Below are 18,614 nucleotides of genomic sequence, written 5' to 3'. Positions count from 1 at the left end.
TCCTGGCGGACAAACAGTTGACCAGTGGGTGACCAACGATGGACCGCAGGGCGAGCGAGAGCCAACAGTGCCCTGGGGGCCATGGAGGTGACACAAATGGTGTCCTGGATGGCCAACAGTTGACCAACAAGTGACCGCGGGGTAACCGTGAGCCAACAGGGTGCTCTGGTGGCCAAGGAGGTGACCCAGCTGACCATCAGTTGACCAACGGGTGACCAGAAGGTGACTGTGAGCCAACAGGGTGCCCTGGTGGCCAAGAAGGCCATGGGGTGACCACAAGTCTGCAGGGTGCCCTGGGGGCCAAGAAGGTGACACAAATGGTGTCCTGGATGGCCAACAGTTGACCAATGGGTGACCAGTTGTTGACTGACAGTTGACCAACAAGTGACCACAGGGTGACCACGAGCCAGCAGGGTGCCCTGGTGGCCAAGGAGGTGTCCTGGCTGACCATCACTTGACCAATGGGTGACCAGAAGGTGACCATGAGCCAACAGGGTGCCCTGGTGGCCAAGAAGGCCATGGGGTGACCACGAGTCTGCAGGGTGCCCTGGGAGCCAAGGAAGTGACACAAATGGTGTCCTGGATGACCAACAGTTGATCAGTGGTTGACCACAGGGTGACCATGAGCCATCAGTGTGCCCTGGTGGCCAAGAAGGTGACACAAATGGTGTCCTGGATGGCCAACGGTTGACCAATGGGTGACCAGTTGTTGACTGACAGTTGACCAACGATTGACCACAGGGTGACCACGAGCCAGCAGGGTGCCCTGGTGGCCAAGGAGGTGTCCTGGCTGACCATCAGTTGACCAATGGGTGACCAGAAGGTGACCATGAGCCATCAGTGTGCCCTGGTGGCCAAGAAGGCCAGTGTTGACCACAGCATGGCCATAAGGCAGCAGTGTGCCCTGGTGGCCGTGAAGGTGATGCAGACGATGTCCTGGTTGACAACAGTTGGCCGTATGTTGACCTTGAGCCAGCAGGGTGCCCTGGTGGCCAAGAAGGCCATGGGGTGACCACGAGTCTGCAGGGTGCCCTGGGGGCCAAGAAAGAGCACTGAGTGATGGGTGACCAGAGCCAGGAGGGTGCCGTGGTGGCTGTGACACAAATGGTGTCCTGGCTGTTGACTGAGAGCCCGTTAGTTGACCAATGGGTGACCAGTTGTTGGTCAGCAGTTGACCAACGGTTGGCCATACGTTGACCGTGAGCCAGCGGGTGCCCTGGTGGCCAAGAAGGGCGATCCTGAGCGATGGGTGGCCAGAGCCAGCGGGTGCCCTGGTGGGCAGCGAGGTGACAGCTCACTCCTCCAGCCCACACGGGGGCGCTCTCTGATAGCGGCGCTCCCGGGATGCCCCGTCGCACAGCGCTCAGCGCATGCGCAAGGGCCCTCAGAGCCCGGACGAGCGGCCGCGCACGCGCACTGCAGATCCGCGTCCGGCGCGCAGGCGCGGCGGTGCATCGCGCATGCGCTTCGGCGCGGCGCCCGCAGCGTCGCTCCGTCCGTCCGTTAAGGCCGCGTCGCCGAGGCGCTCCGCTCGGCCCGGCTCGTCTCGGCCCGCAGGCGGCGGCAGGAACCGGAGGAGGACGGGGGAGCCGCCCCGGGCGGCCGGGAGAGGTAGGGCCGCCAGGCCGCCCCCCGGGCCTGCGCCGCGCTGAGGGGCCGCACAAAATGGCGGCCGGAGCCGCGCTGCGGGGCGGCGGGCCGGGAGCGGCGGTTCGGAGCTGCGGGGCGGTTTGTGCAAGGAGGCGCCGCGCTGCTGCCGGGCTCCATCTCCGCTCGGTCGGGGGGTCGTGTGGCTCCGGAGAGGCCGGGGAGCCCGCAGGGGAGCCTTGGGCCCGCATCCCTTTTGGGCCCGCGTCCCTTGGGGCCGCATCTCTTCCGGGCCCGCATCCCGCGCAGCCTCAGGAGCGCTGAGAGGAGCCCGGAGCCGCGGTTCCTCTCGTTTCCCTCGGCGCAGACGGACGCTGCGGGCGCTTTGTCCGCCGGCGGCTCCGCGTTGTGCCGGGTGTCTCGTTGTGCCCGGCGGCCCCGCTGGGCTGCGCTCAGTGCTGTGGGCTGTGCGATCCCAAAGGGTTTTTCCCACCCGAGGGCTTCTGCGGTGCTTCCGTAGCCATCAGTGCGCGGATGTTGGGCTGCTTGTGAGGCACGGAGCTGCGCTGCTTCACCTCCTAGGGCGGTATGGAATGGCCTGGGTTGAAAAGGGCCACAACGAGCATCTCACTCCTGCTGTGTGCAGGGTCACCAAGGGACCCATACATCCCCCCTCCATAGATTCCCTCCCCCCCCCCCCCCCTTAGATCTCCCCATCGACTCACAGCATGGCCTGGGTTGCAAAGGAGCACAATGCTCATCCAGTTCCAACCCTCTGCTGTGTGCAGGTCACCAACCTGCAGCCCAGGCTGCCCAGAGCCACATCCAGCCTGGCCTTGAATGCCTGCAGGGATGGGGCATCCACAGCCTCCTAGGGCAACCTGTGCCAGTGCCTCACCACCCTGTGTGTGAAAAACTTCCTCCTGACATCCAACCTAAACCTCCCCTGTCTCAGTTTCAAACCATTCCCCCTTGTCCTGTCACCATCCACCCTTGCAAACAAGCATTCCTATTCCTGTTTATGCCCTCCCTTCAAGTATTGGAAGGGCACTATGAGGTCTCCCTGGAGCCTTCTCTTCTCCAAGCCACTTGTTCCGGTGCAGTAATGAGGTACAGGTCGTTAAATTCTTCAGGTTCATTTTCATAGAGTTGGGGGGGGCCTTCAGGAGCCGTCTGCTCCCACCGCCCTGCCCTGAGCAGGGACACGCAGCTCCAGCAGGAGCCCAGGCCCCATCCTGCCTGCATGGCTCGTGGGATGGAGCTTCCACCACGTCTCTGGGCAGCCTCTTCCTGTTCTGTTCCTCCACGGAGTCATTGGAAAAGAGCAGTGAAGGGGCACAGCGCCGTGATGCTTATGGGTTCCTTTCCTCTCGGGATACGCTGCGGTTCGGTGACAAGAACTCAGTGTGCGTTTAGAAGACCGGAAAGCAGCGGTCGCCCTCACGATCCACAGCCCAGCCCTGAGCTCAGCTCCAGGCTCAGCCCTCCTGCTGCGTGCTCGTGGCTCTCGCAGCTGAGACGAAGTCCTGGCGCTGCCCTGAGCTGTGCTGGAGGGTGGATGCTGTGAGGTAAGGAGAAGCTCTCCTCGGGGGCAAGGAATATCTTGCGTTGCATCGCATTCTTTCCCAATCCTTCGAGGGCCTCCTGCCAGAACAAACAGAGCAGCCTGCGCTGGAGGGGTGGGGATGTGCTGCTCTCTATGACGAGTGGCAGTGAGAGCTGTTTATCCCGGGGTGGGGCTCCAAGTTGCCTGCAAAACATTCCCTTCCCCTGCCCAAATGCTGCGTGGTTGGGCGCAGGCTGGGTTCTGCAGGGCTCCACCACCCCGGTCGGTTCTGCCTGCGGATGGGGAGCGGCGCAGAAATGCTCTTTGGGCTCTAAAGGTAAATGAAATGGTTTCTTATTTCTTTGCCACCGGGGGGTTTTTGTGAACAGAGCTGGATGCTTTACGTAGGGGCTTTGAGGCTGAAGCGTTGGTGCGCAGAGCTCTGCGTGCCTCAGAGCCGCTGTGCGTGGATGCGTGCGCGAAGGAAGCGGCGCAGGATCTGTGCTGCTCTGCAGTTTCACACAGGAGGTGGAATTTGGAGAAGACACCCATTCTTGCTGCTGGTATTCCATAACAGCGCTGAAGCATCGTTTGTTGGCCTTCTCATGAGGGTTCCTTCCTGGAAGACTCCCACGGAGTTCCTTCTGTCGGGATGTGAAGTGTCCTGACGTCACAGGTGCTGGGAGGGAACCTGTGGCAGCATCAGAGAGCTGTAGGTTTTTATTCTTGTGCCTCGAGGCCACCTTTATCTTACCTGTGAGTTTTCTCAGCACTTCTTGCTCTTCTTTTTTTGTACCTTCCCTTGGCCCTGCTGAGGTGGGGGAGGCCTGGCAGCCCTGCAGGTGCTTGGCTGCAGCCTTTGGGGCACGGAGATGACTTGGATCGGAGCAGGCTGGACGGAGCTTACTGTGCTTGGTGGGGTGTCCGTGGCCATGGAGGGGCTTGGCCTGTCTTGTGTGAAGCAAGCGGAGCGGGAAGCATTGCAGGAGGGAAGCCGGGAGAGACGGATCGAGCCCTGCGGTGGAGCAGCAAGCTGCTTTCTCTGCTTCCTAAGGACTGGCATCTGCTGCTCTCAGTGCTGGGCGACTCCGGCGGCTGAGAACCATCTGAGTGTGAATGGACTGACAGCTCAGACTGACCTCACTGCGGGGAGCGTGGCCAACAGAGGCCCCTGCTGAGGACTCCCGAATGTGGAACCCAGGCAGACACGAAGGAGCTGCTGCCCCGAGGGCAGCCCTGCACAGCCCGACTGCGACGGCGAGCGTGCGTGTTTGCCTTCCAGCCCACATCCCCAGCCTGGAACAGCGCTGGATCCAAAGGGTGGTGAAACCTCTCCGTTTTCTGTCTCTCTCTCCCCTCTTCTCTTTTCTCTTGAGTGTCTTTTACTCGTTTCCCTTTGGTAGCTGTGGCCTAATGTTGCCTTAGAGCTGTTGATAAGGAAATAAGGACTGCTCTCAGAAACGTCTCCTTGTTTTGCTCTGCCTGGGCAGCTTGCAGAAGAAGCAGCACCTGGGGCCCGGCCTCATCCTGGCGCTGCGGGCACAACAGCTTCACCTTCCTCCTCCTCCCCTCTGGGATGGATCCTGCCAGCTGCCTGCAGCGACTTTCAGTTTCTCAGCCTGCTGTAGCGTTCCTACTGCCGTGTGCTGTCTGTTGTCCCTGCGCAGGGGATGGAGCTGCAGGCCCTGTGCCACCATGGAGAGGACTGGAAGAGGGGGTTGTGTCATCTCAGACCTCAGTGCCGTGGATGCGGGCTGTGGGGGGCTGTGAAGCTGGAAAGGGTCCATGCAGGAACAGTGCTGCATGGGCTGCTGGCAGGCGGGTCTGCAGGTGCAGCAGGAGGGCTGAGGTCTCCCTAAGGGACTCCTGTCTGCAGATCCAGCAGTCGGTGGAGCAGGGCCCCGTTTCTGGGCAGGTTGTACTGGGCTTCGTGGCAGAAATCTGGTGGTGGCTGACTGGAAGCACAGCCCTTGGTGTTGTCAGGGACTGCGAGAGCAGCACCCGAGTGCCTGCAGGACCCCACCAGCATCACTGTGTGGGGCAGCACAGCTGGAGAAGGGAAGAGACTCCTCGAGGACTTGGGGAGGTCCTTGTGAAACAGCAGAACCAAGGGAGCTGCATGGGGCATCCAGCTCTTGGGATGGACGCAGCTGCATCCCAGCAGAGCCAGGACAGCTTTCCTCGGCGCTGTGGGTTTCTGGAGAGCTCATGCACTGGGTTGTGAATGTGTGTGGCTGCTCTCTGCTGGGTGCTGTGTGCAGGGGCCTGGCAGCAGGCATTCACACACATCCAGCAGGAGAGCATTGCTGGGTTAGACCGTGGCAGGCTGGGTTCCAGCAGCAGGTTCTGCACCGCAGCACGGAGCAAGCCGCGCGTTGTGGCCGCTGCTGAGCAGCGTGGGTACGCAGCTGGGGGTGGCAGAAGCAAAGGATGTTGCTTGGCTTTTGAGGCTGTTTTACAGCCCGTCCTTCTGTGGAAGGAGATGAGTGCCTGTGCTTCGCTTGCCTGTTTTCTTCTCTACCTGTGCTGGTGGCTGCGATGTCAGGGCTGGCTGGCAGGACGCGGAGCGGTGGCTTCCAGCAGGGGGCTGCCAGCGAGCTGCTCTGCGTGCTGTGGCTTTGCAGGGAGCGGAGGGGTTGTGTGGCGCTGAGCTCGGCTGAGCAGTGAGGATGCTCAGGGGCCGTTGGGTGAAGGTCTGGACAGCACTGCTGGCTGCCTCTGCGCCACGCTCAGCTTCCCAGCTTGTTCTGTTGAAATGTAACTCACACGGAGCCTGCAAATTCAGCAGCGTTTAGTGAGAGAAATCAGCAGCCAATTATCTTTGCCCTGATTGTGCCGGGCTGTGTCTGCAGGGCGGACCTTCCCCAGTGACTAGAGAAGGTTCTTCCACGTTCTCCGTGCGTCTCCTTGCCCCTGGCTTCGCTGTGGCTGTGTTGAGTCCAGCTTTGTTCGGGTCGCTGCCCGCCTCCAGGGGTTGGGGGTTCACCTGCGTGCGGTGTGCAGGCGGGAGGCAGAGCCGAGCTGCGAAGCCCTGCTGTGTTCTGCCTGCATCCACGCGTTCTGCTGCACGGCTGGTTTCAGCTGAGATAAAAGCCGACGGGTTCCGCTGCCGTTCTGCATGCCGTATCCCCAGCCTTCGTACGACTTTACACCTTTCCATCTCAAGTTGTCTCAGTACCAAATCTTGCCTCGCACATCTGCCAGACGGAGCTGCAGGCGCAGGATGCGGCCACTGCGCCCCGCGGATGCTGTCAGGATGCTGTAGTTCCCCAAGGGAGCTGCCGTGGGAGCGTCCCTCCGCCAGCCGTCCTGCCTGCAGCTCCGCAGCCGCCTCACTCCCAAACTGCCTCTGTTCTCATTTCTCTGCACCACGATTTCACTTTGCGAAGCGTTCGGAGTGGGCTCCAAACCCTTTGGTTTACCGCTCACGACACGGCGCGCACGATAACGTTGTTCTTAAAGACCTGAAATGTCGGGTCTTGGAAAATGCTGTCGTCTCGGGGTTTTGTTCTGTGTGACACTGAAGGCGTTGGGTCCAACCTGTCTGCCTGGGAGCAGACTGCGGGGTGAGGCCGTGTGAGCGACGGGCAGCGCTGTTGTTGGCGGCTTTGTGAACTTGAATGTAGAAGTGCCATTTGAAGGGCCATTGAAGTGCTGTTTTCTGACCTGCCCTGTTTTTCTCACTGGTTATAGAACCCACAGCGCGCAGCCGGTGCACCGCTGAACCATCTAACCCTTGTCTTTTAACTTTCAGCTTTGTGTTGTTCTTGGAAAGTTTCGCTCCACTTGTGAATTCCTTGAACCTTGGCATTGCCAGCCCGCTTGTGTTGGGCCCTCCTCCTTTTCAGCTTGCTCACATTAAGACCCAGTTGGCTCTGCAGCAGTTGACCGCCAGCAGCTCCGCGCCTCCTCATGCTTCCTTCGGCCGGGCCGTTCTGAAAAGCGCCATGTTTAGCCCCAGAGGAGCGTTGCCGCAGAGGCCGAGAGGACCCAACCCGTCCGCAGCAAAGCCCCCGGGATCCTTCCAGGGTGTGACGGGCCCGCAGAGACCCCCGGCCCCAGGAGCACCCCGGGGGGCAGCGCCGCGCGCGTCGGGGCAGGACAGCGTCCCGTGGACCGGCTCGCAGCGCATCAACGTCCGCGTCACCCTGCACAGGGCCGACCCGCGGCAGGCCAAGGCCAAGGGCAGCCTGCACCAGGAGCAGAAGGGCGACGTGCGCGCCGGCCGCTGGGACGGCAGCCCCTGCCCGCCCCCGCCGGTGGTCTCGCAGAAGCCCCCAGCCCGAATCCCGGAGCAGAACGCCGCGGCGCAGAACCGCTACACGCCGGAGAGCGCGTCCAGCATCTTGGCGAGCTTCGGGCTGTCCAACGAAGATCTGGAGGAGCTCAGTCGCTACCCGGATGACCAGCTGACCCCCGAGAACATGCCGCTCATCCTCAGAGAGATACGGATGCGGAAGATGGGCCAGCCTTTGCCCGGCCTGCATTCCCAGAGCCGAGGAGAAGCGATGAGCGGGACGAGCGGCGCGGCCGTCAAAGGCAAGGTGATCGACTACGGGCACGCCAGCAAGTACGGGTACACCGAGGATCCTCTGGAGGTGCGCGGTTACAACGTGGAAGCGCTGAGAGAGGAGCCTCTGGAAGCACGGCCCTACAACCCCGAAGCGCCGGGCGGAGAGAAGAGGGAAGAGTTCCACCGAGAGCAGAGCGTGCCCATGGGCGTCCCGCCGGCCGGCGTGGCGTGCGGCCCGGCCTTCCCACCGCAGGACGTCATGAAGCCCCCGCCGGCTTTCCAGAGCGACCCGGCCAACCCTCACCCATTTTTCCCAGCGGAGCCAGCGGGGAAGGCGGGCGGGCTGTGCGCGGCGCCCGTGGGGAAGGCTGGCCCCCCGCCCGCGGTGCTGCCCGTCATGCCGCCCATCCTGCCGCTGGCCGTGCCGCCCATGGCGCAGCCCGTCGTGCCGCCGCTCATCTCGCAGCCCGTCGTGCCCGTCCTCCCCCAGCCGCCCTTCTCGGCAGAGCTGCTGGCCATCCTGGAGCAGCGGGACAGGATCCAGCACGAGGCCGGGAGCAGCCAGCCCAGTGCCCAGAGCTCCGGGATGGGGCAGAAGCCCTTCCAGCCGCAGCCCGAAGGGCCCATTAAGTCCCCCTTTGGCGTTGTGAAGGCGTCGTGGCTGCCGTCCTTCCTGCAGTCTGACTCGCAGAAGATCAAACGCTTGCCCACCCCGTCAATGATGAATGACTACTATGCGACGTCGCCGAGAATATTCCCACATATGTGTTCTCTGTGTAACGTAGAATGCGCTCGTATGAAGGTGAGTGTCTTTACAGATTATTGCCGTACTTGTACCCAGCTCCTTACCCGCTGCTCTGGGTGGGGAGCTGATGTTTTACTGGCTGTGCTGCTGCTCAGCGGCCTGAGTGCCGAGGTGCCGATGTCAGGCGGCGCAGGACGAGCGCCGTGCCGCACAGCGTGCTCTGTGTCCAACCTCGTGCGCGTTGTTCGGGTTGCTCTCGTGTTAAAAGCGAGGTCTGCCTTTGGATTCCGAGCAGCAGAACGAACCCTTCGTCGCCTGCTTAAACCACTGACGTTGCCTGGTTGTCGGCGGCGCTGTGCTGACCCGGCGGGGCAGGTGAGAGCACCCCACGTTGGTGTGCTCAGCCCCGCTGCTGCAGAGCCGACGCCGGCAGAGCGCTGCTGCTCTGTACCCACATCGCCTTCCAGGCTGGCCCAGGGGAGGCTCCCAGCCGTGAGCGGTGCGTGCAGCTCTCCATCCACCCAGCCGGGCTGCGGAGCTGTGGGTGGCATCAGCCCGTGGTGGAAGAAGAGGAAGCGTCAGCGGTTTGCGGGCTGCTTCGGCCCGGTTCTGTGACCTGCAGGGCAGAGGGATCTGCGGATCTGTGCCTCCGGAAAAGGGAAACGGGGGACCCCAAAATACTTGAAAACAACGGCAATAATCCGAGGTGGAACAAATGATTTGTTAAATGTAGTATTAGCAAAGTGCAATGAGAGAGGGAGAGTTTGTCTGAATGGTAGGTAGGGCTCAGCGCAGTGCTGGGGTGAGAAGTGCAGTCCAGTGGAGTGAATGAAGAGAAGCAGACGGTGAAGCACAGATGGTGAAGAGCAGGTGAAGAAGAAGGAATCCGGTGAGCTTGCATGGAGTTTTATCTCCTCGCTGACCACAAAGCCTCCTGGGGAAATGTCGTTCTTCTCCATCGGACAAACATTCGGAACTCGAGCATCAGAAATCAAACCCTGCAGTGCATTGCATGACGTTATGGTGTGGAATACCGATAAACAAAACCCATAAAACCAGGACAGGAAGGAAGAAGAGGGAGAAGAGACTCCTGAAAGCCGTAGGTGTTCCTTGAAGGAGCTGAGCTTGACGTGGCGGAACCCACAAGAGCGTGACTTGAAATAACTGTGTGGTTTGGTTATTGGCTCCGTGCGTTGGAATTGGAAGTAGCTCTCCCCAAACAGGAAGCCTGTGGGGGCAGAGCCGTGCAAGGTTGCTGCGTTTCGGACGGCGCGTGGCTGCTGCAGTGCTGGCGGCTGCACCAGGGGCATCGCAGTGCTGGAGCTCTCCTGGTCGGGAAGAAATGCAGCAGGATGGGAAACTGAAGGGGAAGCTCCGTTCCAGAGAAGAACGTCTGAAATGGAACAGGTAACAGACGAGGGTTTGTGTTCACCACGGGGCAGGGCTCAGAGAAGCGCCCTCAGTTCCCGTGTGAGCTGAAGGACTGAGCTTCCTCCTGCTCCATGCACTGCCAGCGCTGCCAGAGGAGCTGACTTCTCATAGAATCACAGAATCATAGAATCCCAAGGTTGGAAACGAGCTGCAAGAGCATCCAGTCCAACCCCCGTCCCATTGCTATCAGCACCACCAGCACCAAAGCACAGCACGCAGCTCCTCAGCCAGGCGCCTCCCCCACCTCCTGGGCAGCCATTGCAGGGCCTGAGCACTGAGAGAAGCAGTTCTGCCTCCTGTCCAACCCAAAGCTCCTCTGCTACAAGTCCTGGCCGTTTCCTCAGGTCCTACTATTTGCCTGGGAGAAGAGGCCAGGCCCTTTGACATCACAGCCTCCCTTCAGGAGGTGGCAGAGTGCAGCCAGGTCTCCCCTGAGCTCCTCTTCTCACCCTCCACACTCCCAGCTCCCTCAGCTCCTCAGCAGCCCTGTGCTCCACACCCCTCCCCATTTCGCTGCCCTCGGCACTGTGGGGCTGCAGCTTTGTGTCCCTATGTGGGTTCCCACGTCGACCTCGCCGCCTTTCCTCCCTCCCTGAGCTCAGTGGGAGCACAGGGCTGCTTTCGGGAGGTGGCGAGTCGTGCCGCGTGGGGCCGAGCTGCGATGTGCGGCTTTGAGATGCTGCGCTACAAAGTGCTGCCTTCGTGACGGGGCCGGCTGGGAAGGTTTGATCGTGGCATCACCGAGACTGGAAGGGTCCTCTGAGAGCACCAGGTCCAACCTGCTGTTTCCCCGCTGACTGAGTCCTGTAGCAACATCTGCGTGTGTTCAGAAGGAAGCAGCGCGGCGATGGCTCACGGCACAGCAGCTGCTGAGTTCTGGAGAGGATGGAGCGTATCGAATGAGAAGAACCTTCTTATCCAGCACTGAAAGCGACTCCAGGTCCAGCAGCAGAGCTGCAGCGTTGCTGAAATGACACTCAGAGCTCAGGGCGCTCGCCAGCAGCATTCGTTGTGCTGTGACTCTTTGGCAGCGCAGCCCCACACGGCAGCGGCGCCCATGGAGGACAGCCCACGTCAGAGCCGTGCCCCCGCCGCTCCATCTCTGCATCCCTGGGCTGCGTCCCTTTGGCCCCCCAGCCTCCCTGTCCCACGTGGAGCCCAGCCCGACGCACCCTGCAGCATCCGCTCGTTTTCCTCGGGTAATTAACGTTGCTCGTTAACGAGCTCGGATGAAACCGAAGCTGAAGCAGCTCAGGGAGATCTCAGCATGAAAACGAGAGCTGTGTCAGGAGAGTCACGCACCCGAATGTGCCTGCGCTCCTCGGATGCCTCTCCATGGAGCTGCCTGCAGCTGAGGGCAGCGCTCAGCGTGGCACAGCTCTGCTCTGGGAAGGGACCCACAGGGAGCCCCGCGGTGCTGCTGTGAGGCGCAGTGCAGTCCTTGCGTGCGCGGTGGGTCAGCAGAAGCACGTTTGTGTCCTGATGGAGATCCATCCCGCTGCCTGTTAGCTGCAATCTCACCTTGCTGTTCTCTGCAGGACTGTTGGCAGCCTCCCAGCGGGTTGAAGCGTGTTGTGAGCGCTTCTCTTTCACTTCAGTAGCGGCTGCGGTGCAGTACTGAAGGGTGATTTCTGCCTTCAGCCACCTCGTTTCCAGCCCACGTGGAATGGTGACGCTCAGCAGCAGCTCTGCATCTCCAGCCCAGCACCATGCCTTCACAGAACCACAGGATGGCCCGGGTTGGAAGGGACCTCGGGGGTGATCACAGCATTGCAGGGCTTGGAAGGGACCTCTAGAGATCATGGAGACCAACCCCCTGCCAAGGCAGTTCCTACAGCAGGTTGCACAGGTAGGCGTCCAGGTGAGACTTGAACATCTCCAGAGGAGGAGACCCCACAGCCCCCCTGGCAGCCTGTTCCAGTGCTTCAACCCCCTGTTGCATGCAGGGCCACCAACCTCCATATCCAAGGCTACACCAGGCTGCCCAGGGCCCCATCCAACCTCCAACACCTCCAGGGATGGACGGGGCATCACAGCCTCCCTGCAGCTGTTCAGCCCCTCCCCGCTCTCACAGCACACAACTTCCCCTGACATCCAACCTTGCAGTGCTTGCTCTCTGCTTGAATGGTGAGGCTCCTGGGCTGGGTGACCCACAGAGGTGCCTGCAGCCCTCAGTGCTGGAGCTGCCCCTGTGCTCGCTGCTGGAGGGGAGGAATGCACACGGATGGAGGCTCCTGTAACGGTGCGAGGATGCATTGCTGCAGCGAAGGCTGGAAGAAGAGAAGGACGTGAGCTTGTTGGGAAGGAGGATCTCTGAGCTGAAGAGTGAGGTTGCTCTCCAGCAGCACAGCGGGGATGCGCAGAGCTCACAGTGCTGCGCTGCTGCTCCTGGTGCTGTGCACGCGGTGCTGCTGAGAGCCTGCAGGCTGTTCCATCAGCCCTTCCCTTGGCTGGGACACACAGACTCACATTCTGCTTCAGGCACTGGAAATAACTCTGGTTTCCTCACAAGCACCAAGCGGTGGTGTGCTGGCACGTGGTGTCCCCCCCCCCCGGCACGCTTCGAGGAAGCCATCACCGACTTTCCATCGAGGCCCCGTGTCGGCCTTGCAGCCCACGAGCAACTTTGTGCCAGCTGAGCGCTTTTGTGGAGTCTTAGAACGGTTTTATTGTCCTTTGTTAGCAACCGGCGTGCAATTGGAAGGGCAGCCCTGGTTTGTGAGATGGCTGCTGCGCTCCCCAAGCACCGCAGCGGGCGCTGCCTGCAGGGCTCAGCGCTGGTCCCCCTGCCGACCCTTCGGCAGCAGGTTTAGCACCCGCCAGCAGCTCGGCGCTGGCACTTTGAGGGCAGTCTTGGTGCAGCTGCCTGCGCTGTTGTGCTTTCCTTCGACCGCGTGGAGGAGTTCCCAGGGCTGGCGCTGTGGCTCTGGGTTTGTGTTGTGCTTCACCCCCTGCCTGGGAAGGCCTCTGGTCGCAGCTCTCCTACGGAGCGATGGCTGGGGCTGGTGAGGTGCGTGGGACTCGTTCATGGCCTCTGGGTGCCAGGAGTGCTGGGTGATGGTGCCAGGCAGGGTGAGCCGTGCTTCGGCTGCAGCACCGGGGCCCTCCTGGTGCTGCATCGTGTTGGCAGCTCAGCTCAGCACAGCACGGGGGCTCACGCAGCCCAACAGCCAGGGAGGCGGTCATGCTCTGTGTTCTGCAGCAGCCTCCCCCAGTCGTTGCCGTGTTTCATCTCCTGCACCAAGAGTGCTGATGGCAGGAGAGCGCTCCGACCTCGCCGCCTCGCTGGCAGGGCTGGCTGGCGATGGGAGGGGAGGCACCACAGCCCTGCAGCTTGTGGCCCTGCAGCTTGTGGCCCTGCAGCTTGTGGCCCGACGTGGGCGTGCTGTGTGCTCACCCACCCCTGTGCCTGTGTTCTCTCTCCCCCCAGGACTGGATCCTGCACCAGAACACCCCTTCCCACATCGAGAGCTGCCGCCACTTACGACAACAGTAAGGCTTCGGTTTCAAAACGGGGGAGGGGGCACAAGTGTTTTCGGTGCGGATGAGGCTCCCTGTGCACCACTGAGCCCAGCTGGGCCGGGGCTGGGGGTGGGCGCCCGGGGGCTGAGCTGCAGCGTTCCCTGGGAGCTGCATTCGGCTGAGGATGGGATCCCGTGGCTGACGGCTGTGTTCTGACCCCACAGGTACCCCGACTGGAACCCCGAGTCTCGCTCTTCAAAGCGGTAACCACTCCTTGATTACAGCTTCTTAATTTGCCGCTATGCTCGTTAACACGGTTCGTTTCCCAGCTTTGTTTACTGCCGGGCTGTACGAGCCTTGCCTTCCCTTTCTGTGGTGCCATCACGTGGGCCATCAGAGCAGCTATTGTCCCGAGTTCCTTAATAACTCCAGTGTTGTGTTGGCACAGAACTTGGGGCCAGCTCAGCAGGGCGGCTCAGTGAGTTTGGGTTGTTTTACTGCTTCGATGCGTGCGCGCATTTCGACCGCAATGCAAATGGGAGTGAAGGGGCTTTTGCCGTCTGTTAGACGTCCTGAGAAGCCGAACACTGAGTTAACAAGCAAAGAAGCACGGAAAGAAGTCAGGTTCATTTTGCAGAGTGGGCCCAGAGTCTCTCTGAAAGGCTCCTCAGCGTCAGATCCGCCAGGCTGTGCCTGGTTGGGGCGCTGTGGGGCAGGCCGTGCGTTTGGCACTGCAGGACTCGGTGTGGGCAGGAGAATGACGAGGGGCAGGCCGGGCTGCTGGGCTCGGTGCGTGCCCTGCCTCGTCTGCACTGCTTTGGGTCGCACTGCTCAGAGGGCTGGGGGGCCCTGGGCAGCCTGAGATGATGGGGGAGGGACTGGGGGGGGGCTTTAGGATCCCTTCCGACCCAACTGTGATATGATTCTGTCCTTCTGTGATCTTTGGGGACCCTTCCAACCCAAAGCAGCTCATTGCATGGTTCTGTGACCTTCAAGGACCCTTCCAACCCAATATGAGCTGTTCCATGGTTCTGTGACCTTCAAGGACCCTTCCAACCCAACCCCAGCATTCCATGGTTCTGTGACCTTTAAGGACCCTTCCAACCCAACCCCAGCATTCTGTGACCTTCAAGGACCCTTCCAACCCCAACATTCCAACCCCAGCATTCTGTGGTTCTGTGACCTTCTAGGACCCTTCCAACCCAACCCCAGCATTCTGTGACCTTGAAGGACCCTTCCAACCCCAGCATTCCATTGTTCTGTGATCTTTAAGGACCCTTCCAATCCAACCCCAGCATTCTGTGGTTCTGTGACCTTTAAGGACCCTTCCAACCCATCCCCAGCATTCCATGGTTCTTTGACCTTCAAGGACCCTTCCAACCCAATATGAGCTGTTCCATGGCTCTGTGACCTTTAAGGACCCCCCCAATCCAACCCCAGCATTCGATGGTTCTATGACCTTCAAGGACTTTTCCAACCCAACCCCACCATTCCATGGTTCTGTGCCCTTTAAGGACCATTCCAGCCCCAGCATTCCATGGTTGTTTGCCCTTCTAGGACCCTCCCAACCCAACCCCAGCATTCTGTGACCTTTAAGGACCCTCCCAACCCCAGCATTCCATGGTTCTGTGACCTTCAAGGACCCTTCCAACCCAACCCCAGCATTCTGTGACCTTCAAGGACCCTTCCAACCCAATATGAGCTGTTCCATGGTTCTGTGACCTTTAAGGACCCTTCCAACCCAACCCCAGCATTCCATGATTCTGTGACCTTCAAGGACCTTTCCAACCCCAGCATTCCATGGTTCTGTGATCTTTAAGGACCCTCCCAACCCAACCCCATCACTCCATGGTTCTTCTCTCTTTGATCTCCCTTCCAACCCACCCCATTCAGTGACTCTATGATTTACCACCAGGTCAGGACTCACCAGCAGCCTCTCTTTCCTCAGGAATGCCGCGGACAGGAAGGAGAACCAGACCCCCAAGCACCGCTCCAACTCGGCCAGCCCCGGCCCCAGGCGCCCCAGGCCCGCGGCCTCCAGCCATGCTCCCCGTCACTCCCGCTCGCGCTCCAGGAGCCCGGGCTGCTATCGCCCAGCACGACCCAGGAGCCGAAGCCCGCGGTCGGTGCGACGCCTGAGCCCCAGGCACTGGTCACGGTCACCTCAGAGGTCCAGGAACCCCCTGCGGGGCAGCCTGCGGCCGCAGCGCTCCTCCAGCAATGACTGGGCGTCGAGGAGGACCAGCAGATCCCAAGGTACGGAGGGGACGCGGGGGGGTGGACGGGTTGTGGCCTCGGGGTGGGCGTTCAGGAGGGTTTGGTTGTAAGGAAGGGCCGGTCCTGAAAGGCTTGCAGTGGAGGCTGCAGCATCGATCACAAAGGCAGGCTGAAAGAGCTGGGCTCTGCAGCACGGAGGAGAGAAGCTGCGGGGTGAGCAAAGTGCAGCCTGCAGTGCCTGAAGGGAGCCTGCAGCCAGGAGGGGAGGCAGCTCTGTGCAAGGGGAGATGGCAGCAGGACGAGGGGAAACGGTTTGAATGGAGGGAGGGCAGATTGGGGTTGGGTGTCAGGGGAAGTTCTTTAGAGAGAGAGGTGAGGTGCTGGAACAGCTGCAGGGAGGCTGTGATGCCCCGTCCATCCCTGGAGGTGTTGGAGGTTGGATGGGGCCCTGGGCAGCCTGGTGTAGCCTTGGATATGGAGGTTGGTGGCCCTGCATGCAACAGGGGGTTGGAGCTTCATCACCCTTGAGGTCCCTTCCAACCCCGGCCGTTCTGTGGTTCTGTGTGAGCTGCTGTGGGATCCCCAGCAGTTCTGAGCCCTCCTGGGGTGGCTGTTTGTGAAAGGTTGAGGGGACTGGGATTGTTCAGCTTGGAGCAGAGAAGGTCAGGAGAGACCTCATGGTGGCCTGCCAGGACTTGAAGGGAGTGGATAAACAGGAGGGGGAACGGCTGTTTACAAGGGTGGATGGTGATGGGAGAAGGGGAATGGTTTAAACTGAGACAGGGGAGGTTTAGGTTGGATGTGAGGAGGAAGGTTATTGCACAGGGAGGTGAGGCACTGTTACAGGTTGCCCAAGGAGGCTGTGGATGCCCCATCCCTGCAGGCATTGGAGGCCAGGCTGGATGTGGCTCTGGGCAGCCTGGGCTGCTGGTTGGTGACCCTGCACACAGCAGGGGTTGGATGAGATGAGAGCTGTGCTCCTTTGCAGCCCAGGCCGTTCTGTGATCCTATGATCCCGTCCATCCCTGGAGGTGGTGGAGGTTGGATGGGGCCCTGGGCAGCCTGGGCTGCTGTGCAATGGGGAGGTTGGTGGCCCTGCGTGCAACAGGGGGTTGGAGCTTCATGATCCTTGAGATCCCTTCCAACCTGGGCTGTTCTGTGATTCACTGCAGCATCCTAGGATCCGGTTCAGTTTGTTGGGCTGCCCAGTGGCTCTGCTCTGCTCCCTGCTCTGCTCTCTGCTCTGCTCTCTGCTCTGCTCTCTGCTCTGCTCCCTGCTCTGCTCTCTGCTCTCTGCTCTGCTCTCTGCTCTGCTCCCTGCTCTGCTCTCTGCTCCCTGCTCTGCTCCCTGCTCTGCTCCCTGCTCTCTGCTCTGCTCCCTGCTCTCTGCTCTGCTCCCTGCTCTGCTCCCTGCTCTGCTCCCTGCTCTGCTCCCTGCTCTGCTCTCTGCTCCGTAGCTGTAGGAAATGCTGAGTAAATCCAGCCAGCGTGGCCTCTGCCCACAATACTGCAGTGTTGGAGGTTTTGCTGCCTTTGTGGTTTGTCAGCTTGAAGGATACAAACTGCAAGAGAGCTCCTGGGGGAGAGAGGTTGGGGCAGATGTTTGGGATCATAGAGTGGATAGAATCCCAGCATGGCCTGGGTTGCACAGGAGCACAGCACCCATCCAGCTCCAACCCCTGCTGTGTGCAGGTCACCAACCAGCAGCCCAGGCTGCCCAGAGCCACATCCAGCCTGGCCTCCAATGCCTGCAGGGCTGGGGCATCACAGCCTCCTTGGGCAACCTGTGCCAGTGCCTCACTGCCCTCTGGCTGAAAAACTTCCTCCTCACATCCAACCCAAACCTCCCCTGTCTCACTTTAAAACCATTCCCCTTGTTCCATCACCACCCACCCTCACAAACAGCCGTTCCCCCTCCTGTTTATGTGCTCCCTTCAAATATTGGAAGGATGTGTCAAGGAGGTGGGGAAAGGAACAGTGGTGATGAAATCAGGCCTTTCTTATGGAGCAGAGCACAGAGAACAGACCAGGTCAGCCTTCATAGAACGGCCTGGGTTGCAAAGGCCCACAGTGCTCATTCATTTCCAACCCCCTGCTGTGTGCAGGTCAGCAACCAGCAGCCCAGGCTGCCCACAGCCACATCCAGCCTGGCCTCCAATGCCTGCAGGGATGGGGCATCATTTCCACTGATCTCCACCCAAAGACAGGCAGGGGATTGGAGGTGTGTGAGCTCACTGACAAGCAGCACAGTGACATCGGGTCTGGAGGAAGCTGAAGCCGCGGTGACCTGAGCGGCAGTAGAGGTAAAGCAAAGACAAAACCAGGCTTCTTTTCACTTCCTTTGGCAGACAGGAAGGCAGCTCTGGAGGCGGTGATGAAAACGTTGGGACCCGGCTTTGTGGCGGAGTTCAACAAGCACAAATCATCGCAAGCATCCGCACCCGGGGCGTCGGGCTCGGGGAAGTCAGCGCCCAGCCATGGGGCGGCAGGGAAGAAAAGCCCCAAAACGAGCCCCGCTGCCAAGGCCGTAAAGAAGGATGCTGTTCCTCTGCCTGCATCCGGCTCCTCTCCTCAAAGCGATGAGTTGCCCCAAGAGCAGGAGGTGGAAGAGGAGGAGGAGGACTCAGCCGCAGGGCCCAGCAGGCCTCGTGCTGCGCCGTATAACCGGGTGATTATCGACGTTGCTGACGATGGGGAGGATTGGCTGACAGCCTGAAGGCCGTGCTGCCGTGCAGCGAGAGCTGGACAGGCTGAGAGCTGGGCAGGAAGAAACCAGATGGGGTTTAACAACAGCAAGTGTGGAGTCTTGCATCTGGGGAGGAATAACGGCGTGCAGCGGTACAGGATGGGGGATGAGCTGCTGGAGGGGAGCTCTGCGGGGAGGGAGCTGGGGAACAACAGGTTGCCATGAGCCAGCAGTGTGCCCTCGTGGCCAACATGGCAGCCTGGCCTGCATCAGAAACGGCGCTGCCAGCAGAGCAGGGAGCTGAGCATCCATCCCTGTGCGCAGCTCTGTGAGGCTGCACCTCGAGTGCTGGGTGCAGTTTTGGGCCCCTCACTGCAGGGAAGACATGGAGGGCCTGGAACGTGTTCAAAGGAGGGCAGTGAAATGG

General features: G+C 60.8%; 1 protein-coding gene across 1 annotated transcript; it reads left to right on the top strand.

Annotated features, from left to right (window-relative positions):
• Positions 1 to 808: 808 nt before the first annotated feature.
• LOC122192873 (zinc finger protein 638-like) lies at positions 809 to 18,346 on the top strand. The gene is made up of 7 exons (XM_042893561.1): positions 809 to 956; positions 1,509 to 1,611; positions 6,888 to 8,448; positions 13,253 to 13,314; positions 13,509 to 13,547; positions 15,233 to 15,540; positions 17,850 to 18,346. Exons 1-7 carry the CDS (start codon positions 809 to 811, stop codon positions 18,215 to 18,217), a joined length of 2,589 nt encoding a protein of 862 aa, XP_042749495.1. The 3' UTR covers positions 18,218 to 18,346.
• Positions 18,347 to 18,614: the final 268 nt, after the last annotated feature.

Source organism: Lagopus leucura, unplaced genomic scaffold (assembly GCF_019238085.1).
Source record: "Lagopus leucura isolate 7727_CA_CO unplaced genomic scaffold, USGS_WTPT01 35073-0_obj-0_obj, whole genome shotgun sequence".
Taxonomy (NCBI): Eukaryota; Metazoa; Chordata; class Aves; order Galliformes; family Phasianidae; genus Lagopus; species Lagopus leucura.
This window is presented reverse-complemented; position numbering and strand designations above follow the sequence as displayed.

Coding starts and splice junctions, on each gene's coding strand:
- LOC122192873 (XM_042893561.1), top strand. CDS start 809: ATGGGTGACCAGAAGGTGACCATGAGCCATCAGTGTGCCCTGGTGGCC. Junction 8,449..13,252: donor TAGAATGCGCTCGTATGAAG/GTGAGTGTCTTT, acceptor CTCTCCCCCCAG/GACTGGATCCTGCACCAGAA. Junction 13,315..13,508: donor TGCCGCCACTTACGACAACA/GTAAGGCTTCGG, acceptor CTGACCCCACAG/GTACCCCGACTGGAACCCCG.